At 35.2% G+C, this 27,863-nt stretch overlaps 1 protein-coding gene and 1 pseudogene across 14 annotated transcripts in view; both read right to left on the bottom strand.

The window, feature by feature from the left end:
• Nucleotides 1-27,863, bottom strand: part of ROBO2 (roundabout guidance receptor 2) — a 1,635,852-nt gene that overhangs the window by 497,926 nt on the left and 1,110,063 nt on the right. For all 14 annotated transcript variants that reach the window (XM_077878775.1, XM_077878785.1, XM_077878780.1 and 11 more), the window contains one exon: nt 20,690-21,016. In XM_077878775.1, coding sequence (XP_077734901.1) covers nt 20,690-21,016 — 327 coding nt within the window. The remainder of the gene's footprint in view (nt 1-20,689; nt 21,017-27,863) is intronic.
• LOC144301734 (inhibitor of growth protein 1 pseudogene) lies at nt 7,656-8,790 on the bottom strand (annotated as a pseudogene).

Raw genomic sequence — 27,863 nt, forward strand, 5'->3', positions numbered from 1 at the left:
GTTCTCCAGGAGAGATAGGTTGATAAAATGCTGCAGTCAACTGCTGAAGATTTCTGCAGAAGTATAAAAGAAACCTCACTTAATTTTAAGACAAATCCGGAAGTCTTTAGCAATAAAAAAAATGACCATATGGCCTGTAATATTGCCAGGTCATCACCTATTGTACAAAAGCTGGACATTCAAGGGTGCCTGGGTGGCTTAGTTGGTTGAGCATCCTACTCTTTATTTCAGCTCAGGTCATGATCTCAGGCTTCTGAAACAGAGCCCCAGATTGCCCTCCACACTCAGCAATGAGTTGTCTTGGGGATTCTCTCTCTCTCTCTCCTTCTGCCCCTCTCCCTGCGCTCGCTCTCTCTCTCTCTCTCAAATAGATAAATACATTTAAAAAAAAAGAAAATTAAAAGAACTGGACATTACACAGGGTCTGTCAATTTTATGACAAATAGCTCAGGTGTGGATTTAGTGAATAAATATAAGCTGTAATGTCAATGAGCTGAATCTTTATTTTATGAGCAAAGAATATTTCTAAGTTCTCATCAGCTTGAAAATTCAAGGAAATGTGTGAAAGTAAGCTATTTAAAGACTTAGAATCATTTTCAGCTTCACAAATATTTTTATGACAGCATACATAAATATTAAATGCAGGATTGTCATAAAGTAGGCCATTAGACACATGAACACAGAGATATAGGAATAGTCACATGAAATATTTAAAAATGAGGGTAGAGCCAAAATAAAAGATAAAGCTTTTTATCTATTGTGACCTATTAATTTTCAGCAAGTGTGGCCAGATTTTGAGTTTTGAGCATACAGTAAAACAAACTGCTGACCTGAATCATATTTGTTTAAAAAACTGATCACAAGATTACTCTTAAATTTTATGTGGAAGTCTGAAGTAGGAATGTGAAGAAGATTGCATTCAAATAAATTTTAATGAACTAGACAGAGGAGTAGAATATATCTCCATGTTCGATTAGCATTTGCTACAAGATTCTTATTCTTTATTTTTAGAATTCATTTGGGATAGAAGAACCATTCAACAGTAATAATGTATAGAAAAAAGGTTTTTACAAATCTTTTTTGAAAGAATTTGAATAGTAGATATTTGAGTTATTTTATTTTGATAATCCTGTAACTTCAGTAGACCCCAAATTTAAGACGGTTATTTTAACTCGTTAAAAATTTTACAAAGAGTATTTTGACACAAGTAATCTTTTTATATGTAATATTGCTTCCAAAGTATTTCCGAATACCTATTTCATCAATTCCAATATACACTTGTTAAAGAAACAATAAAAACATCACCCAAAACAGCAGAGCATAAAGTACAAGTCAGCTCTCATTCTGGACATAAACAGTATAAATTACTGGGTGTTTTTAAGTTTTCAAATGTTACTGCAGAACTCTTCTAATTCCTGTGACTTCAGTCTTATTAATTCTGAACAAAATATTTCCAATATCCAGGTCTGTGATCACACAGGTAGCTGAGCATGTTATTGTCCAAGCAAATGCGTTATGAGTCCTCAGATGATGGACTACACTGAGGCCAGATGTCAGAGGTGCTGAAATTGATCATCCATCAGTAATTTTCTATCTGTCGCAATAGCTCTGACCCATTGAACTAAATAAATATGTTTAATCACTGACTGGTCAACTTATCAAATGCTGCCCTGGGCTAAGGGGAAGGACTTGTCAAATGTAGACCAGATAAAGCAAGAACCACAGCCATAGGCAAGAAAGTAACTGCATCCCTTATCTCTATCCCTTTCATCTCACTTTGGGAAAACAGACTTAGGAAATCGTATTAGGAAAACAACTTTTTAGCCAAGAGAGGACAGACAAATGTTTCCTTAAAGTTCTACTGTTTTTTCTCCTATTTTTTTTTTCTATATAAACCAAACTGTTCGTATTTTTCAATTAGACTGCAATTATATAAAGACATCCCAAGTTCAGTGACAGGTAGTACAATGAAACTTCAATAATGGGGAAAGAATTAAGGAGGAGTTGTATCACAGAGTTATTTTCTGCCATGGGGCAATGGTGATTTCAGAACACCTACTCAGTCCTTATGATAAAGCTCTCCTCTGAAAAAGAAATACCTTCACCATTCACATAAGCTAAGGGATTCAAAATTGCTGAATATGAACAGTTACATGACAAGCCCATTACATACAAACATTAATCATAGTTAATGAGATAAAAGGTTCCCTAACGTGTGACATTGGGTAAGTGATAGATCAGCCATCCTTTCATTGAATGTGCCAACAGCTATGTGATTATAAAGGCCAACTGCCATCACCGTCCAGGAATGGAGCAAACTGAGATTAGATGCACTGCACTGACCACAAACAGTAGGATCTCTCTGGCAGGATTCATGGAGGCGCACAAAAGACCACTCTCAGTATTAAGTTCTCTATGTCTTACTTTGCCACTGCCATGAGCTGGCAGTCATGACAGAAAACTCTTGAACTTGTTTATTCACACTTGTTTAATCCTGATTCTACACACTGACTCAGCCTGTGGGGTTAAGAAGATGGATGAGAGGAGCCAGGGCCATGAAGGGGTCAGGGTCATGATGTCGCTAGATCTCATTAACTACATCACTCAAGACACCAGTCACTCCAAAGGTCACTCCAACTGAGGACCTGGAAAGGTAAAGGAAAATCAGTTGGATGCAATGAACTGATTTTTCTGAGAACTGACATCACATATAAAAAGAAAACTATTTGAAATTTGCTTTCCAGAACCAATGATACCAACTTGTTAAAAAAAGTTTTAAGAAATGAAGAATACATTGTGGAATCACTATATTGTACACCTGAAACTAACATGACACTGCATGTTAACTAGCTGGAATTAAAATCTTTAAAAAATTTTAAAAAGAAAAGAAATCGATAAATAAAATTTTAAAAGAGAAATGAAGAATAAACTACTTACAAACTCTCAAGCAAAAAAAAAAGATAACAATTGTGAAAAAGGCCATCAAAGTCTAGTGAGCCCATGAATTAACAATTACTATGTTGATTTTTTACCATGTAAAATTTGGCCTATCATACATTAGTTGATATAAAAAGGTAGAGGAAGGGCTAGTGTTCACAAAAGGTATCACCACCATTAGAAAGCTGAAAACAACTTTTTTGGTGACAGAAAAACTAATAATTTTAATTTATTTTACAGAGATATTATAGAATAGTTGGAAGTAAAACCATTACATGAAAACATTCATGAAACCACAATGCTAGAATTTGGAAGGACTTACTAAACATGTTTGCAATTTAGATTATTTCTATGTCCTGAGTATACGTGCAAGCAATTATTATGAGACATCCAAATTTCTAATTCTTTGAAGAAATAAAAACTTAAAATTATGTTACATCTTATCTAATATGACCAAGTTATAGAGCAATTTATTTATATGTATAGTATTTATATCTTTTATTTTATTGGAGTATTACACAAAATTGAATTCATTTTACAGATTGTCTATTACGATAGTGATAGTGTTAACAAATGCATTAAAACATAGTGGAAATAATGATGCTTATTTCTGACAGTACTTTTTTTTAACTCCTCAATAGTTTCTCACATTTCTGAAATAAGAATATATTACATATAACCAGAAAAACATATCAAAGTGAAAGACAAAATAAAGAAAAGGAAAACAAACTGACATGCACAGCAGAAAGGTCTTTATAGTAATTCAGATAATATGGGTCCAAAGAGAAGAGAAACGTAATTTTGGTCTAATATATGCCTGTTTATGTACATAAAATCACAAAATTTAGGTGAAAGTATTTTGGTAAATAGCAAATGGGCAGTTTACCTAATACAATACTTTATATACTAAGGATAAGTCATATATACAACAACAACAAAAAATCTTCATTTCCTTCTTAGAGAAACAAAACAAGATTCAAGTTATATACTAGAAATTTATACTCCTTTGTTTGCATTAAACTTAAAGAAACCAGAAATACTGGTTCAGAATGTATACAATTTTGCATAAAACATCATTTACCTTAGACCTGATTGCCTGATTAAAAAAGAAAAATGACTTAATTATATGGTGACAAGGTGAATAGGGATTGCATAGATGTGGATACACGATCAGTTAATTCCTTAAAAGACATGGAAGATTAAGGAAAAAACTCACTTACCAGTATATTATCAATTACTTGTTGTCAACCAGAATTCACATGAAGAAATAGTTTAAAAAAAAAAAAAAGATATTATCTGGGCTAAGAAGAAATTTGCACAGACTGGGGGACAGGCCAGTTAAAGACTGCTGCTAAACTTACTTGATATCCAAGATTGGCTCCTCTAAGTTTCTTGAAGCCAAATGTAAATGATATATTAGAAATCTCTTTTTTTTCCAATAAACTTAGTTCAGTAATCATAGATGACCCTTTATATTAGCTCAGTTTGATTTCCCTTTTCTCGAGGACAAATGATCTAGCCCATCCTCCTCAACCTTAAATTCAAGAAACCAGACTCAGAGAGATTAAACGTTTGCCAAGAATTACAGACCTAGTTAACAGTAGAAGGGGCAGAATCTGGTGCTTTCTGGAAAAAGAAATTCCCAGAATTATCTTTTCCCTACATCGCTGTCTCATGAAACTGGCTCCTTATTTGTCATCTTAAGCCTGCCTCTCACCAGCTAGGGGCTCAGATTAAGTCAGTTCATTTCTCAGGGCCTCAGTTTCTACTCCTGAACAAGACTGATGATCTCTAAAGTTCCTCCAACCTGCCAGCTTCTAAATGCACGGTTTTACGATGACCTGATTCACCCGAAGTTTGCGTCTTTTTTTTTTTTTCCTGATTTAATCCTACATTTATTTCTTGTGAGAAAGCTTCCATTAATGCCCCTGTAATTAACATCAAACCCAAATGGAATGAATGGGAGATTTTCTTATGCACAGGATAAGAACCCTTAAATAAGAATGAATAATGATAATATTTCCCAGAAGACAACTATGGCAGCCCTCAAGTATGATTAACTAGACCACTCCTTGTCTCTCTTTCTCCACAGAAATAGAACAGTTCATTTGCATGTCATCTGATATAAAGAGATTCTAGCATATAATGGGTTATTACCATTGGGTACTTCATTAGTAAAGCTTTTCCTTATGATGTGATAGAATAGAAAAAGACAAAGTAAATTGAGATTCTTACATCTCTATTAATGACATACACATTTGGAGATTAGATTCTATCAGCTTATCCATCAATCCTAAAGAACCAAACAAGTACTTAGGAAGGGTTTTACAAGTTGACCCCTTTCTAGGTAGCCCTGTTTAACAACAGACTTTGGAGAGAGGCTGCTTTTAAAAAGAAAATCCTATATGAATATTAAACACAGCATTTCCCCCCTTCGTTTAAGAATATTCAAAGCAGATCCAGGAAGAAAACAAAAATAAATCAGCCTTTCTATCAAGCTGCTCTTGAATTTGGACATGTGGGTCCTGGGGAATTATATGTTATAAATGAGGGGTTGGGCTACGAAATGCAATTAATTTAATTGCTTATAATCTCAGAGGATTTCAAAATAAGATGTGTAAGATGTGTGGACAAATGGGATTTTTCCAAGGACTTTTCATGAAACATGATAATACTAAATTTAAGGAAATTATTTCTACTTTATAGAATTCCTTGTGAATCGGAAAGTGATGAGGATTATTCTGCAACTGAATAGGTCACCAAGACTGTTTGTCACTTTGTTTCATTATTGTGGGAGACTGATTTTTCCTTTGAGGAAAAATAAAGCAAAGTCATACCAAAAATATATAGTTCTACACAATTTTTAAGGTTTTCTTCTGATCACATTATCACATTGGTTTTGGTCTGCCTGTAATCCTTAAGATCCCAGGAAAGAAGTCATACACGATATCATTGCCCAGCCTGCTAAGGCAAAATCCGCAACTTCTATCTAGTGGTTCTTTTCTTTCCTCAAAAGTCAACAGAACAAGTATATTCTCTCTTTGTCTTGACAGTTCTTGATGTGCTTGGTGAGAACTACCAGACCTACCAATGTCTTCAATGCTCCTGGTTCAATAAATCCAATTCCTTCTACTTTTCCTACTTGTGACAGTCTTAAACACTTGCTATTTCTCATCTAGAAGTATTCCTCGTTTCATGGTGCATTTAATTTGACACTCAGAACTACTAACAGTATTCTACCCATAGTTTTAGCAACAAAGAATCAGGCTGGATTGCATTTCTTAATCTCAATGGAATTTAGAGTAAGAGAATTTCAGCAGCTATATAAAGGACCCTAAAGGATCCCATTCATTATCATATATTAGGGACTCTTTACTCCCATGAACAACCACACCCATTTTACATTAACCTCCACAGCTTCCCCTTAAAAAATGCCTATCATTAAACTAAACAACCATGATGGAGCAAAAATCAGAAACAGAAGGAAAATTCATAGAACTGTATGTAGAATGTACTGCATGTTGAATTTATGAATTCAATGAATTTGTAAGTCTGATTAAGTAATTTTAAACAGATCACAAATAAGTCACAAAAAATATGAAATATTCAGTATTTAAGTAAAACATTTAAATATTTAAAAGTTGGGATCCCTGGGTGGCGCAGCGGTTTAGCGCCTGCCTTTGGCCCAGGGCACGATCCTGGAGACCCGGGATCGAATCCCACGTCAGGCTCCCGGTGCATGGAGCCTGCTTCTCCCTCTGCCTATGTCTCTGCCTCTCTCTGTGTGACTATCATAAATAAATAAAAATTTAAAAAAAAATAAAATAAACAATTCTCGTTCTTAATATTTAAAAAATAAATAAATAAATAAATATTTAAAAGTTACAAAGTAAATTATTCAGGGGGTGCCTGGGTGGCTGAGTTAGTTGAGCATCTGACTCTTGATTTTGGCTCAGATCATGATCTCAGGGTTGTGAATTCAAGCCCAGGGTCGGGCTTCAGGCTGTACTCTGCTTGGGATTCTCTTTCTCCCTCTGCCCCTATCTGCCTCGCTCTTTAAGTCAATAAACAAATGAATAAATAATTTGGTTCCTAATAAGATATTTCTTATTTATATTTTAATGTATATCTAAGAGAGTTTAACAATTCATTTATTTTAACTTTTTATTTTGAAATAATTATGGATTTATAATAAATTGTAAAGCTAGTACAGAGGTCCTGTGTACCCTCCACCCAGTTACCCCTCCAATGGTTATATCTTATATAATGATAGCATAATACCAAAACTAGGCATCTGACTTGGGTACAATGTATGTGTGTAGGTTATTCTATATCATCTTACCGTGTGTACACCTTTGTGTAATCACCATCACCATCAAGATGCATGACTGTTTCATCAACACAAAGAATACCTCCTTGTTCTCTGTTCACGGTCACACCTATGCCTCCGTCTACACCATCCCTAACTCTTGGCAACCCCTAATCTATTTTCTATCACTATAATTTTGTCATTTTGAAAAGCTTATAAAAATGAAATCATACAGTCTGTGATCTTTCAAAATGGCCTTTTTCACGGAGTATAATGCCCTTGAGATCCATCTAATAAGTTGGATGGATGGATCTCAATTTATTCCTTTTTATTGTTGAATCATATTCCATGATATGTGTATAGCAGGCTTTGCTTAACCATTTACTTGTTGAGGAACATTTTAATTGCTTCCATTCTTTGCTGTCACAAATAAATTTTTTTTGAGTGTTTAATTCAAACCTATATTTGTAGTTTCTAAAATGTTGATCCACAGACCACTTTCTTGTTACATGTGTGTACCAATGAAAACAAAAGGCAGAGAATCACTGCCATCCCTGCAAAAGAAATGGCTCCTTTTCTAACATTCTTTAAAAATATACAATGTACGGTCCTTGCACCTCAGCACAGGTGGTGACGTAATAAATACAGTGGCTCGCTTGTTCTCCTCACTGTTCCTCGAGGTCTGCCAACTACCTGTTATAAGCCCGCTCCTTTTTGGATTTCTCCAGGGCTTTGTCCATGGTCTTCTCATTCTCCCCTCGACATTTGGGACAGTACCACTTGCCCTTTGGTTTGTGATTCAGCCCCACACAGGAGAAATGGAACCACTCAATGGGGCACTCATCATTGTCACAGCCGATCATTTCTCCATAGGAGACCTGATTGCACAGACAGTATGTTGGCTCATTTGGGTCGATGGGAAGGTCTGCGGGGGACGCTTCCCGCTCGGCTTTGGCCTTGGAGCGTTTCTTCTTCTTGGAGGCTTTTGCTTTCTTCTCCTTAGGTGTTCCTGAGGTGAAATCATCATGGTCGTGATTATTAGCCACGTTCTCTCGATTCTCATTGTTGCGCTGTCGCCGGGACCTCTTGTTGTTGCTCTTCTCTGCCTGTGTGATTGTCTCACTCTTGGACTTATCCTGGCCAGCTTTGCCGCTGTGGCCAGTGGTGTCATTGACCTCCTGATGTGCCTCAAAGAGCTCCACATGACTATCTACCTGCCTGGTCCGGTTCTCCACCAGCTCTACCATCTGACTCACGATCTGGATCTTCCCGTCACCCAGTTCCTGGCTCCGAATCAGGGCCCTCTGAATGCAATGCAACACTCTCCTCTTCTGGACACTGTCTGTCTCACGTTTAAATTTCTCATAATACTCATCCAGTTCCTTCAGGATTTCTTGGTATTTGGTGTCGATCTCCCGCATCAGGGAGACGTTTCTCTGCAGGTCCAAAGGCAGAGACTCGATGGAGTCCAGGTAGTCCTCCGCATAGTTCACCAGGTGCATCTGCTCCCCATTGACAGGGCTCAACATGGTTCACCCACAAATAAAATTTTTATTTAAGTCATTTTTTTTTTATTTTGGCAAAAGGTATATAGTAATTTCTTGGCCCACTCTTAACATGCTAGTGATGTTTAACATCTTTTCATGTGCTTATTTGCCATCCATAGATCCTTTTTGGTGAAATGTCTCTTCATGTCTTGTCCCCATTTTCTAATTGGATTATTTCAGTTAGTGTTGAATTTCAAGAGACTTTTACGCATTCTAAATATGAGTTTTGTCAGATATATGTTAGGATATATGTTATTTACAAATATGTTCCCCTACTGTATTACTTATCTCTTTATCCTCTTAATAGGATCTTTCAGAGAATAAATGTTTTTCGCTTTAATGAAGTCACTTTTTTTTTTTTTTTTTTTTTGGTTTGTGTTATGGTATCATGTCTAAGAACTCTTCACTAAGTCTTAGATACCAAAGGGTTTATCTTACCTTCTAAAGGTTCTCTAGTTTTATACTTCATTTACATTTAAGTCTATGATCCATTTTTAATTCATTTTTGTAGAATGTGTGTGGTTTAAGTTGAGGAGGTTCTTTTTCCTTTCTTTCTTTTTTTTTTCTTTTTCTTTTTTTTTTTTTGCCTATGGAAATCCAATTGCCCCAATATCATTTATACCATTTATTGGAAAGACTAACTTTTGTTTAATTCATTTTAAAAGGAAATAGTTATTTGAAAGCCCAACTGACCAATGTTCATGATACTATGTACTGAACTAAGAAACTATCAAAGTCAGCAAATATTGACAAGTACATATGCCATGAGATAAATGCATGTAAGTATGTCAGTAATTCTCAAAAACTCTAGAAAATATTATAAAGGTATCATTGCTCTTATCATGCCCCATTTTCTATAAAACTTAGTCAAGTTATCTTTAGATATTAAATGATAGATGGTTCTACTTACGAATTGGATTCTTCATCTTCAAGCTGCTTTGACCTGCAAATGTGTCAATAAGAACTGAAAGTGATGGATTTTCCTGATACTGATATTTGACAACTAGGAACTGTACAGAGAAAATCAAATTACTTGAATAAACTAATGAGCTCTCGAATGTCAATATATAACTAAATAAAAAGAAAGTAAAGATTACCCTTTCTGTTGTTCCTTTTCTTTAATATCCCATGAATCACAGAATTTTAACACCAGAACAAAGCTTTAGACTCATCTAGTCCAGCATCCTCCTTGTATACATATAATCAAATCATCATCTCTGAGTAAAATAACTAAAACAAACGCTAGGGATTTCCTCTATGTGTCTAAGGATTTTATTTGTTTGTTTAAATGAATCAATAAGGAGTCTTAGTGGTTAACAAAGCAGACTCTAGAGGAAGTTGTCTGAGTTCAAATCCTGATTCTCACTGCAGTCTGAAAAATTACAAGTTAATTCTTTGGGCCTCAGCTATAACAGAGAGTAAATAACAGGGTTATTCTGAGAATGAAATAAATCATAAGTATAAAACATTTTTAAAAACCAGCCTGGCATTTAGTAAGAGCAGTGATTATTATTACTCATTTCTACCCAGAGAAATCATTCCACTCCTTTCATAATCCTCTTGGCAGAATCAACCTCTTCCTCCACTGAATCCCCTCAGAATGTCAGCCCAAGGACTTACACATTTTGCATCAACCTGTTAACACATTTGGACAGCAAGAGTCATGTCTTGCTCTGTTTACTTGTTTTGTTTTGACCTGAGGTTTAAAAAAAAAAACAAAACATAAAATATAACATCTTTACCCTTTGTAAGTGTACAGTTCAGCAGTGTTAAGTATATTCACATTATTGTGTAACAAATCTCCAGGGCTTTTTCATCTCACAACAATGAAACTTTATACACATTAAACAACTCTTCTAAGTGCCTGCAGCCTCAATACTTAGCTGAGTACTTAGCAACTGGAAAGCACTGTAGGAAAATGTAGCAAACTGAATTTATGTCATGCCTTGAACCACAAATTCATGACTTAAATGTTTGTCAATTCTCTTGGAATGCCATCTCTCCTCTTTCTGATATCAACTTAATTCATCAGCTTATCTCAACCCTCATCCTACTATACTGTAACTTGCAGTAGGCCTCCCCATTCATGCTCTCCAATACTCCCATCTAATGTACGCTGTTTAACAAATCTCCTTCATACCACACTTGCGAGTAACACTTCTCAATCAAAAACACTAAAAGGCTCCCTTAGGTCTTTGAGGAGAATACTCAACTCCTGAGTTTGAGTCATTGCCAATCTCCACTTCCCTATTTAAGTTACCTCCCTCTATCCCCCTAAGTACATTCTCCAAATCAGCATACACTTATCTTCTCCAAACTAGCCAACATGGCCTCAGGGTTTTGCTTTTATACTTCTCTCCAGTTTCCTACAGGACATTTTCATTTATATTCAATCAGAAGCATCTGGTGCCACTCTTACTTCTCGTGGTATACTCTTTTTTTTTTTTTTTTTAAGATTTTATTTACTTATTAATGAGAGACATGGAGAGAGAGGCAGAGACATAGGCAGAGGGAGAAGCAGGCTCCCTGTGAGAAGCCTAATGTGGGACTCAATCCCAGCACCCTGGGATCACGACCAGAGCCAAAGGCAGATGCTCAACCACTGAGCCACCCAGTCAGCCCCCCAGAGCAAACTCTTTGTGAAGGCCCTTACTCTACACAACAGGGGAAGAAGGTCTTTTGATGAAGTTGCCCAGGTTTCTCACAAATAACACAACACCACTGAGGATATCACCTCTTAAAATCACTCTCAATTACTAACAACTAGGAAACCCAATAAAGACTTTTTAACTGATTTAAGGAAAAGCATTGAATGTGCTCACTCAATGTGAATCAGCAGAGAAAGCAAGAAGCAGGAAAGTGAGGCAGGGTAATATACAGGAAATGGTCTATAGCACATATGACTTCTATTATGGAAATAAAGTCATATTGTGTTATTGTCAACTTTATAGTATATAAATGAATAAAATTTGTTATAAAATCTTAGTATAGACTTAGATGTTAGATAACTACATAGAAAAGCTTAATGATGGCCTTTATAAATACTAGGAAGTACTTGTATAACTGGGAAACAGCTTGCTTATCAGAAAAAAAATAGTATAGATGATAAAAAAAAAGAGCTCCTTCTCTTCTTAGATGTAAATGTAAGCTTAGTTCCCAAACCTTCATTTGTGATGTGACTCAATGTGCCAATAACAAATAATCAATCAGACTTTTAGAGCCTGTAATATAGCTAACATCCTTGTTTGTTGGCCTTTTAAGTATTATATAACAGGCTTAATCAGGGAATAAGTGCCTACAAATGGTAGATTTTCTGCAAAAGCAAAATAAACATACAAAAAAAAAAAAACAAACAAACTGTTGGGATTCACCAGCGTCTGGGCCTGTATATCTATCTGTCACATCATCAAACCCCTGCCATCAAACAATCCTTGTTTGATTTCTAACCAAGTCCCAGCAATACTAACTTACTGACATCTACCCAGGCCCAGGAAGTAATGCTCGGGAATTTTAGAGAGATAATAGAAATCACCCCAAGCAGGAACCCAAATTATTTCTTGTGAAACATATACTCAATTGACAAAAATGTATAAATATCTTCTAATTTTTTTTAAAATGGTGGTTGGGAATGTTGTTTTGTTTTTGAAATCTTCTAAGGGGAAAAAAAAACAATTCCAATGATATAGATAGAATAAAAGAGTATGTCAGTTTTATGATTGAACCTCACCCTTTAGCAGTTAAACCATAAACTGCTACAAATTTTTATGCAAAATTTACAGAGTTGAACAAAATTTTACCTACTATTTTTACTTCTATACTGCTATAGAAAGCTTACCAACTCATGCATGAAAGAAGGGCAATCTCTTTTACATAATTACAAAAATCTTGTGGGGGCTGCTTCATAATAGAAAGATGTGTATTATATTTATCAGAAATGAATTCAATCTAAAGAAGAAAACTGGGGACTGGCCATTGTGCTGAAACACAAATCTTGAGAGAAAAGCCTACAAGTTGCAGCCCAAATTACATTTTCTAAGTATAATGTCAACCTGTATGCATTTTTATTAAAATCAACTTATATTTACATACTAATAGAAATCTAATAAATTGAAGCTTATGGGTAGAAAAACCCTCCACAATCTTGAATATTCCTTTTCTTAACTACATTTAAAAAGGTTTCTGGAGTTGAAAACAATCATTCACTCACTACAGCATGTTCTGTCTTGATCCATCTTAGCATCACTATGAATAGTTTTACCTGTCATCCATGGATAGGATTTACATGTTCGCAGAGCTCAGGACAATACTGTTTTCAGAAATAATCTTTTGAAAAAAGTAGAGGACATCAAGATTTTACTTCATTTATGCACTTTCCCTGGAGTCAGAGTTAACTCAGGCTTATTTGAGTGAATAGCAACTTGAGACTTGTACTAAGAGGGGCTGCGTGCAGTCAATTCAATCAACAGAAAACTGATATTAAAATATAGCATACATATTTAACTAGATAATAAATTCAAACATGTTCTCCAGGAGCAGCAATATCATACCTTCACTTGTGAAGATCAAGGAAGAGAACTGTATTTGAAAGAATTTGATTGACTTTCACAAAATTAAGAGGTACACACACAGAACAGCCCAAAAAACAGACATACACATATGCATATGCATGCACACTCACCCGCACACACACAAATACCCTTCTACAACCATCTGTTTTCTGATACCCAAATGTTTGCTTTGTCTTTTGTTTCTAGTTAAATACATCTGTTTTCTGATACCCAAATGTTTGCTTTGTCTTTTGTTTCTAGTTAAATATATAGATTTTATTTTTAAGTGCTTTCTATACCCAACTACCCAACCTGGGACTTGAACTTATAACCTAAAGATCAAGAGTCACATGCTCTACTGACTAAGCCAGTTAGGCCTCCCTAGTTAAAGATATTTTAGATTGATTCTTTGATGCCTATACATTCATGGCCTATAATACATTCAATTGAGTTTACAGATTTCTTTTAAAACAACCCCAGACCAACACTGTAGATACAGGGCAGAACAAAATCTATAGAATGCTACAATAGTTGATTCTCATGATTAATTTCTTCTTAATACTGTTAGTAGAAGTTTCCCCTGTTTTAAGATTAATAGTCTGTATTAATTTGCAGGGGTTGCTATAAGACTGGATGGTCAAAACAACAGAAATTTATTTTCTCACAGTTCTGAAGGCTAGACATGTGAAATCAAGGTGTAGGCTTCAGTTTCTTCTGAGGTCTCCCTCCTTGGCTTGCAGACAGCCCCCTTTCTGCTGTGTTCTCATGAGCTATTTCCTATATGTGTCTGTATCCCTGGTGTCTCTCTACATGTCCAAATGTCCTGTCCTTATAAGGACACCAGTCATATTGAATTATACCCACCCTAGTGGCTATATTTTAACTTACCATTCTAAAGGTTCTACCTCCAGATATAGTCATAGTCCGAGGTACTAGGGGTTACGGCTTCAGCCCTAACTTGGCCCAAGTACCTTGGATTATGAACATTTTTCTATTGCTAATCTACCAAAACAACAACAACAAAAACACAAACACAAATTAAAAAACAAAAACAAAACTCTGAATTCTCTCTTAAAATTTATAGAAACACAATTAGAAGAATCATGAAAAAATCAGTTGCACCTACATTCTTTATGGTCAAAAACTATGAATAGCAGTTCCAGATGGACTTACGGTCCCTTGTGCACTTAAATGGATTGGTTTGTTTGTATGTTTATTTGTTTTAGGAAAGTCATGGTGCGATAACTTCAAAGTTACATATAATTTGAATAGATTTATCAACCATATGACTCAGTGATTGTTTCCCTAGGTATATACCCAAAAGAATACCCAAATGAAGCCCTATGTCTACCCAAAAACTTGCACAGGAATGCTCATAGAAGCGTTACTCATAACAAACAGTGGAGACAACCCAAATGCACATCAAAAGTGTATAGAAAGAATGTAGTATTATCCACACTATAGAATTTTATTCAGCAAAATGAAGGAATGAAGTACTGATAGATATTACAACAAGGATGAGACTTGAAAACATTATACTAAGAAAAAGAAGACCATATACTGTATGACTCCATTTATATGAAATGTCTGGACTAGGCAAATGTATAGAGATGGAAAGTAGATAAGTGTTTGCTCAGAACTGAGGCAGGAGGGTTTGAGAGGAATAGGGATTGACTGCTAATGGGTATAAGGTTTCCTTTAGGAGTGATGAAAATGTTCTATATTTAATTGTGGTGTGGGTTGGACAACTCTGTGAATATACTAAACAATGAACTGTACACTTTCAAAGGTATATTGTATGGTAAATGAACTGTATCTCAATAAAGCAATTTTAAATAAAAACTCTCCATGGTTTGGCCTTTTTTGAAATTTATTTTGTGTCTTTGTGGAGTATAAAGGTAATTTGCCTGTATAATATTCATTGACAGCCCAAAGAAAAGAAGAAAGTCACATATTTATTAACTTGGAAACATCAAGGAAACAATTTACCTTGTGTTCATTTTTAATGCCACCTGTGACCTCTATTACTAAAGTCAGTCTACTCTTGTAGCCTCTCTTCCTTGTACAGATAAAACATCAATTTAGTTTTGGATTTAAAGCAAACAGGATCATTATGTTTGTAGAGTGTTCCATAGCTTTGCTATTCTAGCAATCTGTGACCTATAAATAATGCAAGGCCTTTTCCTTCTCTAAACGACTTTCTTGCAGCATGAGTCTTGATACACAGAAACAAAAAAAGAAAGAAGAAAAAGGAAGGAAGGAAGGAAGGAAGGAAGGAAGGAAGGAAGGAAGGAAGGAAGGAAGGAGAAGAAAAAGAAGGAAAAGAAAAAAGAAAAGAAGAAAGAAAAGAAAAAAAGAAAAAAAAAGAAAAGAAAAAAGAAAAGAAAAGAAGAAAAGAAAAGAAAGAAAAGAAAAGAAAGGAAATCACCACACAGTCATGGAATTCAATCTATTTCTAGTCCCCAATTAAATTATGAATCACATTTGTCCAGTTTTGAAGTTGCATCAAAAGCCACTTTTTAAGTATTTTGCCATTCTATCTTTATCAAGCAAAATCAAATCACAGCTAATCTGAAAAGTTTTTCTGTTTTGCTTTAGAAGAAAGCAAAGAAAAAAAAAATAGATCGGTTTCTATGTGACCCCTGACCTTTGAACCACAACCTCCCTGCCACTAAAGCGTTCAGCACCTCATTTAATCTCCCCTCTCTACACTGGTATAGTGCTAAAAAAAAGGAAACAGAAAACATAATCTGGGGACTTCATCAATTTTTCATGAATTTTCATTTAGGCCAGAACCCCCTCTTACCCTGGTCGATAGATCAAGCTGCTGTCATATATTTACCACCTGGGGCTACGGCAGCTATCTCTAGGGGCTGCCACTGACTCAGGCTGTATCAGAGGCAGCCACAAACTGTGGAGGGACCCCTGTGCTCTTTCTGCTCCAAACACAGGGAGACCTGGTGTTCAAATTGAAATCCTATCTGCATCAGCTCCACCTCTGCCCTCTTGGTGGTCTCATCGGAAGAGTGCATATTAACTTCTTCAGTGCCAGGTGCTTTGCTATGGACCCTGCAATTCTGTTTTCTAAATATGTAAAAATTGCTTTCACCTAAAGACCTTTCTTGAGTTCAAGGGATTTGAAAAACACTTTCTGGATTACTCCTTTTTTTATTTTTTTCAAACCAAGAGGGAGAAAGCAAATATGAAGTAAGTGATTCAACTCTCCTTATCAGTGATTGTTCTTGAATATTTTTTTCCCTCCACTATCTTATGCTGTTATATAAAACTGAAGTTTGTATTAAAGGAAAACAAAAAGAGAACATATACAGTATGGTGAAGAACAGTCTGACTTCTTTCTATACAACCTGTCAAGACAGATGGTTATCAGTACAATTGCACATTTCATGTGACAGCAGAAACCAAGATTTTTGAAAGTAAAAATGAAAACCAAGGTGAAGCAAGGAGAGCCCCAAAACATCCGTATTTTTCATCAATAATCATTTCACAATAAAAGTTGTAACAAGTGTGTTTGCTACTTATCCTTACACTCTTAATCACCTAGATACCAGAGATTAGTAATTCTCAACTGATTTTGACCTCCCTAGGGGACATTTGCCAGTGTGCAGAGATATTTTTAGTTGTCACAGTTCTGGTTGGGGGTCTTATTGGCAGCTCGTGGGCAAAGGCCAGAGATGCTGCTAAACATCTTCCAATGCAGAGCACAGCCCCACAACAAAGAGATATCTGACCCCAAATGGCAATTGTACAGACGCTGGATAGCTTGCTCTAGTTGCCTCACACTGCATTCAGTGAGGAACTAAATTCTTGGAAGAACAGACACATTTGCCACTCCAATTCCACCACCTACTCATTTTTCAGCTGCCATGTTCTCTCCACTCCTAGAGTCCACAGAGTACTTTTTATTTAACCATTATGTGGCATTTGCATTACAGAACATTTTTTTTTCCCTTAAAGTTATTTCCTTGTTCATCAGGTCACTTCACTCTCCATAGGCCATCACTGTGACACCTCAGAGCCACCTAACCAGTACTTCTTTCCTTCACCCTCCATTACATACTGGGGTTCCAAGCAAAAGGAGTGATCTCAGCCCTTCTTAACTACTCCCTGCAGCCTCCCTGGGCAGTCATGTCCACTTTTTCATGTACTCCCATCACTGTACCCTCCATGTGGTAAAAATCTCTCTTCTCAGTTCTAGAAGTTCCCTTTTTAATGGAACATGAGATATTTTTACCTTAATGTTTCATTGGCATATTAAATAAGACAGCCAAAACTGACTTCACTCTTCTGTTCCCATTACAGTTATTTCTCCTACACCTGCCTTCACTATGGATGTAGCAGTATATACTTAGGCTCTCAGTGGGAAAAAAAATAAACAAACAAATCAACAACAAAAAGCACTGAGAATAATCTCTTATCCTCTAAACCCCTAAACTGATCATAAAGTGATATGATTTATAATTTCTAAAGCTGATTCAAGCTATTTTCTTCTTTCAATCTTTGCTGCTAGTTTCAGTTCAAAATCTAATATTTACTATTTTCTGAATCATTTGACAGCCTCTTAACTCTTCTCTGACTTCAATCATCATCCTCTTAACCTAATCTTCAATTCTCTTTCAAAGAGAATATACATAACAAAAAAATCTACTTTTCCAACTTATGCTGCTCACCAACCTTTTATCAAGCTACCTACAGTTCTCCAAATACACAGCGTTGCTGGGCTTCCATTCTTTCCTTTACTGGATAAAACAGTGATATGTCATGATTGAACATTTATTGTTGAACATTCTAAATTACGAAAGCCAAACTCTGACTTAATCTATAGTTACTCTTCTATCATTTTATAAAAAAATATACTTTGGTAACAAATAATACTGCAAAAGCACAATGCTTTGGACCAAATTTCCATATTAATACATTTTATGAAACACATAAGGAAAGAGAGATGACTGATGATCTAATGTGAAAGAGATGAGAAGCATATAAATGGGTATTATTGGATCTTGTGTTGCCTCAAATGGCATGAACTGTTGACACGACATTAGAAGAAAGAATTTTATTCACTAGCTAAATCCAATTTAGCAGCTTTCTTGTTTCCCTCTCTAGGTCAAAAGTATTTTTAGCATTTCTCAAAGCTCATTGATTTAAAAATAAAAAGTGCTACTGTCACAGTACACAAGAAAAAAATCATGACTTAAAATTTTCCTCCTAAAACAGTTTGATTTATTATTAATGATGCAATTAGGAAAGAGGACAATCTGTAGGTTAAATAAAAATACAAGAAGTATGTGTGCTGGAAGGAATTTTTAAAAAGCTAAGTTTTAAGGAAAAAGATGTTTATAGCTGCCCAATAACAAAATGACTGGCCAATTTAGATAAACTTAAATAGTAAGAAGAAAAGTTAGTTGATAATTAAAAACAGATATTTGCCTCTGAGTAGATAACATTAAAATATTTTTCAATTAAAAAATTGTAATTGTTATTTATGTAATAAGCCAAATATCATTTAGAGTGTTTTCCCGAATTTGGCATAATTCCTTAAAACTAAAAATTAGAAGAATCAGGATCTGGTCTTCAAAATCCCATTAACTTATTGCCTGAGTTTTCATCACTTAATTATCATGGGTTTCATTTTATCTATAAAATGGGAGAATAATGCTTGTTATATTTACTATAAAGGGATTTGATGGGGAAAGAAAAATCAGGGATTTTGACTTTGAAATATTTCAATATGTTTGAAATTTACCAGGAATAAGACATTTCAAAATAAAAATAGATTTGGGAATATTTATTCTGGAGGTTTTGTGTGTATTTCAAATCTCACTAAACTGCACTTAATTAAACAGCATCTTGAATGAAGTTATAAAAATGAAATTACCCAGTGCCCTGTGCAAAAATTGCATTGCTAGCTAAGGTCCTAATGCTCCTATCTCAAAGTACTTCAGAAAACAAATTTGGGTTTTAGGATTCTTCTAGTTTTTTCCTGTTAGATGTACACATTTCAAGCATTAGTGGGTTTTAGATTTCCTAGTACAAACTGTAAAGATAGGACACTTGAGAACAAAAGATTTCACTGAGGTAGCTGCAGAAGAAATAGTATAACTTTGGTTACTAAGAGATGTTTTCCTATTTAAAGTTGATAAATTATTGAGAATTGCAATACACACATACACAAGTTTTATAATGGAATGTGATATCATGTAGACTGTGAGTACAAGTACCAAGTTTTACTACAGACATGAGACCATGAGCTATTATTTAGCACTCCCTTCTAGCCATATAAACAAGACGTATGCACCTTGAAATAACTCAAATTTCTTATCTGTGAAGACATACTGTACAACCAGAAAGTTGAAAAGTATAAACTTTTTTATGCCCAATAGTTGCCATCTTATTAATGATAAATTCCAGATAAAAATCTTTCTGCAGAATAAATAATGTCAACTTTTTATGATACCATTTAAATTATGACACTAAATCCTTATCTATAAACCAAAAAAATCTATCATATATTTTAATTTTTTCTGGAAAATGACGCATGAAGTTATGAAGTCAATGTTCAAATAGATGCAAAGCATTGATATCTTGATTTACAAATGCTATCTGGATTATCTAATGAATAAATAAACCTATTTTTCAAACGCCAATGGCAGGGCAAGCCCTTAACTACTGCTGATTACCAAGACTGGATAAAATGCTTCCATGTACGAACATTTTGTCTCTACAGAAATGATCTCTTCTCTGATGAATTTTACTGACAGAAAAAATAGATAAATATAGTTGCTGTATTCTCCCTTACATGCCTACAGTAAGGATTCCTGAATTCAGACTGGAAGTAAAAGAATTAATATATTCTAGAGAGTGTATTCTTTTTAAAGTTGTTTAACAAAAATTATATTTAGAAATATATGTGTATAATATATATAACAGGTATATATAAATAACAGAAATAGATACAGCACTGAATTTATGCCTATATTTCATGCCATGTTACATGTAAACTTTTCATTTTAACATAGCTGACTTTAATACTTGATTATGTCTCTCATTAATAATTCAAATTTTAAACATGACCACATCATTGTCACTTTGCTTTAAGGTAAAAACATGATTTCCACCTTGCTTCAATATAATGAAATTTATTGCAATACCATGGCTTGACATTATTTTGACCAGCTTTCTTTGGAGAAGGCAAAGTAAAAAACTATGCATGGCATGTTGATTGTTTTCTTCTTTAGGTATTAAGCACCCACGGGGACAAATCAAAGCTTACTAAAAATAAATCAAAGTGAAAGTGCATGCTATTTCCGAGACTCATTATCTTTACTTACATGCCACTTCCAGAGATGCATTTCGACTTACTGCTTCACCGAGATAGTTCCTCGCAACACAGACGTAGCTTCCTTCATCGGGTTTGCTTCTGCGCCCATGAACAATGCGCAAGAAAAATAAGGATCCGCTGGGCAGAAGCATCCTGTGAGACCGGGGATCATCCTTGTCAGTCTCCACCCGCTCGCCATCCTTGTACCACTCAATGGTGGGCGTTGGCCGGCCCTCTGCCTTACAGTTCAAGGTGGTGGGCTCTCCCTTAGAGACAATGACATCTGAAGGGTGCTCCACAATCCGCGGAGGGAAGTCTTCTTGGCGAAGACGAGATCCTACAAAACAGGAGAGAATGAAGACAAGTGTTAACATTTTCTCATCTATAGCTTGTGTCTCTCTTGGGTTCACACTGGTGAAATTAAACTCTTCAATTATTCAAAATGCACTTATTACTATTTTATTTATGTTCCATACTTTTGTTCTTGATGCATCTCCTAAGTCATCCCAACTCCTTTGTGGAATAATATAGCAATAAATTATTATGTTAATTCTAATGAGTCAGGTTTAAATGTCCCATGAATCATGGCAAGGAAGAGTAAGAGAGTAAAAAATTTTCTTTTGGGTAGTAAGATGAGGAATATTAATCTCCTGTCCTCCAAGTGATTACTATCTACTGGGGAACAAAGCCAAGTGGGCAAGTACCCAGTATACACAGTCTGGTGTATCATGCTGGCATGGTGTCATCAGACTTAATATAAAAATAGACCCACAAAATGTGTACAAATATTAACTCAATTTAACAGATGAGGGCAACCCGGGTGGCTCAGTGGTTTAGCACCACCTTCAGCCCAGGGCCTGATGCTGGAGGCCCAGGATCGAGTCCCACATCAGACTCCCTGCATGGAGCCTGCTTCTCCCTCTGCCTGTGTCTCTGACTCTCTCTTTCTCTCTCTCTCTCTGTGTCTCTCATGAATGAGTAAATAAAATCTTAAAAAAAATAAAAAAATAAAAAACAGATGAGGAGGCACATTAGGAAATGGCATCGATTGCCCAGAAATCTAGAAGAAATAAGCAGGTAAGGCAGGTTTTGAACCCAGGGACACCTGGCTGAGGAATTCAAGTATAAATCATTACCTTAAAATAAAATAAGTGTTTATGGAGGTCCAAGAAATGCCTTTTGGGAATAAAGTGGGGAAAAAATGTTAACTGTAACTAAAGTGTAATGAGGCCTCCCCTGAAAAGGCATCATTTAAATTGAGAGATAAACAATAAAACTATGTGGAGGGGAAAAAGACATTCAAATTGAAGAAACAACATGAGACCATTGGAGTATGTGCACAATACATTTCATAATCAGGGAGGAAGTTGAAATATGGCAGGTGGAGATGAGAGCTAGTCTTAGGAACCCAGACAATCAGACTTTCAACCATGCTAGGGATTGTTTTCTTCATTCTACATGGCTAACAGATTTTGAGAGAGTAGTGACATGACTATCTGTGTATCAGAAAGGTATTTTTGGTGTGCAGTGTAAAAGATAAAGAGCAGTGGAGGCAAAAGGACAGTTGAAAGTTACTTCATGATTCCAGGGAACAATAAAAAGACCCTGACTTTGAGAAGTGATGCTGATAGGAAAAAAAAAAGAGAGAAGAAGAAGAAAGAAAGATACAAGGCATGTCTTAAAATAGCTCTTGACAGAATTTGGTATATCACCATATAGTAAGGAAGGGTGATGGGCACCAATGACTTCCTTGTCAGTGCAATGAAAGTGGGACCATTTGGGATGCCTGGGCGGTTCAGTGGTTGAGCATCTGCCTTTGGCTCAGGGCGTGATCCTGGGGTCCTGGAATTGAGTCCCACATCCAGCTACCTGCATGGAGCCTGCTTCTGCCTCTGCTTATGTCTCTGCCTCTTTCTCTGTGTCTCTCATGAATAAATAAATAAAACCTTAAAAAAAAAAAAAAAGTGGGGCCATTAAGGGGTAGAAAAAAACAGGAAGGAAGGACCTATTGGTATTTTAAGATGAAAAATTTGCATAATATGTTCTTTTGAATACTTTCAGCTAAGGTGTAACCGGCCATTATTTGTGAAAGGGTCTTAGCAGCTCCTACACATAAATCTCAAAGACTTGGAGAGAGAAATAACCATGTCTGAGGACATGATGATAGTCTAGACATAGCTTTCACATTTTCCAACCAATCATCTAATATAATCACATTTCAGCTCAATAAATAGAAATAATATTTACTCCTCAATGTTATTCCACTTTATTTTCACTATTAATTAAAAACACGGATTTTAATTTAATAAAGGGCATTTAATTTGGTAGTGAATGAACCTTTTCTTTTCTGAGGAAGATTAATTTTAAAGGTTGCTGAATACCATTTGTTATCTTATCAGAGCTAAGAAGGAACTTACACATTACAAGTGCTGGTTATCTAAAGCCAAAGAGTACACAGGTCAGATTTTTTTTTCAAAGCACTAAAGAAACCCAAAGCCTTAAAATATGGACAGATAATCACATTGTATATATATCATAAGAATAAAGAAGGTTATATATTGAAAGTACTGGGTCGCTAAAGCAAATGAGGAACTTAATATAAAAATTAAGATTTATTTTTAAAAGAAATGATCGGAAAATACCTCAAAGTTTTTAAAAGTGAATGGCTAATCACAGCAAATCAGTGACATACTGCCAAGTATAAAGGTCTGGACTCAGAAACAAATGGAACAAAAGTTAATCTCACTTTTCACGTAGCAGGCATATAGTCTACAATCACCTTGTTTAGCTACCTTCCTCGTTCTTCTCTGGTTTCCCACATGCACTTATCTACAGCTCCCCTATGTCAAAGTTGTTCTATTATTAAAACTAAGCAAGTCAATCATCCATGTTATTAGAGTGCTATTTACTTTATCAAATAGTTCCCCACTTTATTAGGCAGTTGGCTTAGAGAAGTCCTGCAGAGGACCTGAAATATATGCATACTTATTAAATAAATATAAAATAATTGGCTTATAAAAGGAAAAAAGGCAAAATATCCAAACTGCTTAGCAATAAGATATGGAATCCAGTATATCCAGAATTTTACCCATTTATCACTATAACATACATAAACCTGTTCTAATGTTGTCACATTCGGAAATCCTTTTAGTCATTTTATTCCTACTGTTACAAAAACTTCAAAAGGTGATCAACAATCTAAATCTAAGAGATAAAATTATGATTAGAATTTTGATGATCTTGAGTTAAGCAATATGTTTTTGGGCACCAAAAGCACATGCCACGAATGAAACAATGAATTGGTTTCATTGGACTTAAATATTAGTTCTTAGAAAAAAATCAAAAGAATGAAAAGACAATCCACAAAATCAGAAAAAAATATTTGTAAGTCTTATATCTAATAGGGGTCTTATACCTGGGATTTATAAAGAACTTTTATAGCTCGATAAAAATAGAAATAACCAAATTCTAAAATGAGCAAAGAATTTGAACAGATATCTATGCAAAAAACCCAGACAAATGGCCAGTAAGCATGTGAAAAGATTCTTGACATCATTAGTTATTAGGGAAATACAAATCAAAATCTCAGTGAGATACATTTCATACCCAGAAGAATGACAATAATCAAAAAAAGGTAAAATGACAAGTATTTTCAGGGATGTGGAAAATTTGAGAGCCTTCTATATTGCTGGTGGGAGTGTAAAATGGTACAGGTGCAAGTAGCACTTTGGAAAATATTCTCGATTTTCTTGAAAAGTTTTGGAATTAACATATGACCCAGCAACTCAACCCTTAGTTATATATATATTGAAGAGAAAGAAAATGTTATAGCAACCCAAAAACCTGTACCTGAATGTAATGTTCATAACACCATTATTCATTATTCATAATAACAAAAAAAAGTTAAAGAACCCAAAAATCCAACTGCTAAACAGATGAATATATGCTATATATCCACATAATGGAATATTATTCAGCAATTAGGGAAAAAAATGAAGTCCTTATCCCCACTACAACATGATGAACCCTGTAAACACTATACTAAGTGGAAGAAGCTAATCACAAACGATCACATATTATGTACCATTTATATGTCCAAAAGACAATCCATAGAGACAAAATGTAGGTTTTCCATTATCTAAGGTGGGGGATAGGGATCAGATATGAAGAGATTATAGAGTATGTTTCGAAGATGATGAAAATATCCTAAAATTGATTATGGTTGCACAAGTCCATGAATATAATAAAAAATATGATATTGCACACTTTAAATGGGTGAACTGTGTAGCATATGAATTATATCTCAATAAAGCAAAAAATCATGGGTAAGACAGTGTGAACAAGTCTAATATAAGGAATAAGAATTTGTGTTCATTCATACCAACAGCTAGGTTATTTTGTTCATTTATGTCTTGGTTTTAAATATAATCATCAGGTCAGCAATAGCCAATAGAGCATTAAGTAGAGCTGAAATGTCACGATAGATAAATAGATAGATAGATAGATAGATAGATAGATAGATAAACAGAGATAGACATGGAGATATACAGAAATACATCTAAATTTTAAGATATTATTAAAAGTGAGGAGATTAATTCTGAATTCCCTTAAATTCACACATTACACAATATAGCAGTGACCTTAAGATGGATAAGCTTTAGGTAGGTTATGAATTCTTTAAAATGGCATAAAAATGGGTATTCTTGTGTGGGCAGGACAGGAAAATGGTGAGGAGGACCAGAGCCTTCATCAAATTTGCAAAGAGGTCTGAGCATTTAAAATTAGGAAGGACCACTAAAGTACTAGGCATTCCACATAATTGTGGGTTGCCAAGCAACCCCATTATTCGTTAAAAAACAACAATAACAAAAACAAAGACAGCTGAACTGTCAGCTAAACACATTGGCAATTCAGAACTGAACAGTAGAGGGGGCAGTATATTACACGAAGTACCCTGAAACTATTTAACCAACACCTTTGACATCCAAATGCATATTGGAACTACAGGACCAACCAGCCCAACTCCAGATAAACACAATCAAAATCTGCATTTTAACAAGACCCACCCCCACCCCTTACCTCCACCCTGCCCCCAGGGATGCCTATGCACATAAAGTTTGAGAAGCATCACTTCAACCAGTTTTGTATGGCCCTCAGTTAAGAAAGTTTTTACATTTTTAGTGTTGTTAGAGGACTGAGGAGGAAGGAGGGAAAATTTAAAAGGAGAAGGTGGAGGAGGAAAGAGATCTTATGTGGTAGAAATGCTAGAAATATCTGCTGATGCTTTACAGAAAGTTTACCAATCCTGCTTTGGAGTACCTGTTTGTCACTTTCGACTAATGACTCTAGTTTTTTCACTTATACTTCTTTCATATAGGATCATAAAACTGTTTACTCCAGATTTCAGGTGGAACAAACACACAAACAAAACTTTGACTGCTTTGCTAGTATTGCTCATATAATTATCCAGGAGCCTTATATGAACAGATAATCTAAGCAAAACATACGATTTATCTGTGAGTCTAACTTCACTTGTGGTTGATAGCAAGTCTAGACATATTTTTACTTCTCAATTACTATTTGGGCATCACATAGTCAAGTTTTAATTAAAAGCACTGTATTCAACTGTCCTTATCTATTATAAAAAGACAGTGGAGCTCAGTCACAGGGTCTTAAAGATGAACATCCAAATGTTAATATTGTTATTACAATAAGAAGTAAGCCAAAAGATACTCAAGTGGCTTTTTCATTATTAAATAGCTAATAGAGGGATCCCTGGGTGGCGCAGCGGTTTAGCGCCTGCCTTTGGCCCAGGGTGTGATCCTGGAGACCCGGGATCGAATCCCACATCGGGCTCCCGGTGCATGGAGCCTGCTTCTCCCTCTACCTGTGTCTCTGCCTCTCTCTCTCTCTCGCTCTCTGTGACTATCATAAATAAATAAAAAATAAATAAATAAATAAAAATTTAAATAGCTAATAGAAGCAGATTAGAACTCAAGACCTTTCATCTGAAATGTGCAGGCTTCTTAAAAACTGGATGTAAGAGTAAGTAAAGAATACACAATACAAATATGCTAATTCCAAAACCCTCTATAAGGATGACTGCAATAAAATGAATCTGATGACCTCTAGTCATAATATAACATTTTCTGTTTTTCAAAATGTGATTTTCAGACTATCTGCATCAGAATTACCTGGGATATTTCCTTAAAATGTGACTTGGTTCCCACAGCAAATAAGAAGCATCAGAAGTTACAAGTGGAAGAGGTCTAAGATGCACACTTTTGGGTATGTTTACCAGGAAAGGTCATGTACTTTGACTTGATCTAGACCTTGTCTAGAAGGTCATACATTTAGGCCAGGCTAAGATGCATGCCACAGAAACATCAAATTAGTCAGCTATGTGCAGAAACGTCTTTGAGAAAGGTTCTAAGCACCCAAATTTACATAATAGATTATTTCTGCTTCTCCAGAGACACTCAAACAATGATTTTGATTTTTGGTAAAATAATGAAAAACAAACTGAGTAGTTTATACGCTCTTCAAATTTGAGAGGATTGGAGAAGTAAAAATTATAAATTCATAAATATATGTAAATTTAGTTTTATTTAGTCAATAACCACACATTTTCAGTATGTACTACAGTAGCTTTTGTTCTCAGAAATGACTTCAATTGCATAACAAAATAAGAGGATAAAGCACCTAAAAGAACACCTGTTGATTTCATTTCACGTATTTCTAAGAAAACTGTTCCTGCCTTATTATTTTATTCACTTGGAATACAGTATTTCCTTAAACTAAGCCTTACTTTTGGGACGCCTGGGTGGTACAGAGGTTGAGCATCTGCCTTTGGCTCAGGGCGTGATCCCAGAGTCCTGGGATCGAATCCCACATCAGGCTCCCTGTAGGGAGCCTGCTTCTCCCTCTGCCTATGTCTCTGCCCCTCTCTGCGTCTCTCATGAATAAATAAATAAATAAAATATTTTTTAAAAGCCTTACTTTTCACTCATATATTAGATAGTCATCTATAGGCAAGTTAAACCACACACTTAAACTTTCTGAATTTTTTAAAGGGCAGAAGAAATTCTTGGCAAATATACTCCCTCCAGTGAAATTTCTTTTTTATTTTTAAGATTTTATTTTATTTATTCATAGAGACAGAGAGAGGCAGAGACACAGGCAGA

Source organism: Canis aureus, chromosome 30, assembly GCF_053574225.1.
Source record: "Canis aureus isolate CA01 chromosome 30, VMU_Caureus_v.1.0, whole genome shotgun sequence".
Lineage (NCBI taxonomy): Eukaryota > Metazoa > Chordata > Mammalia > Carnivora > Canidae > Canis > Canis aureus.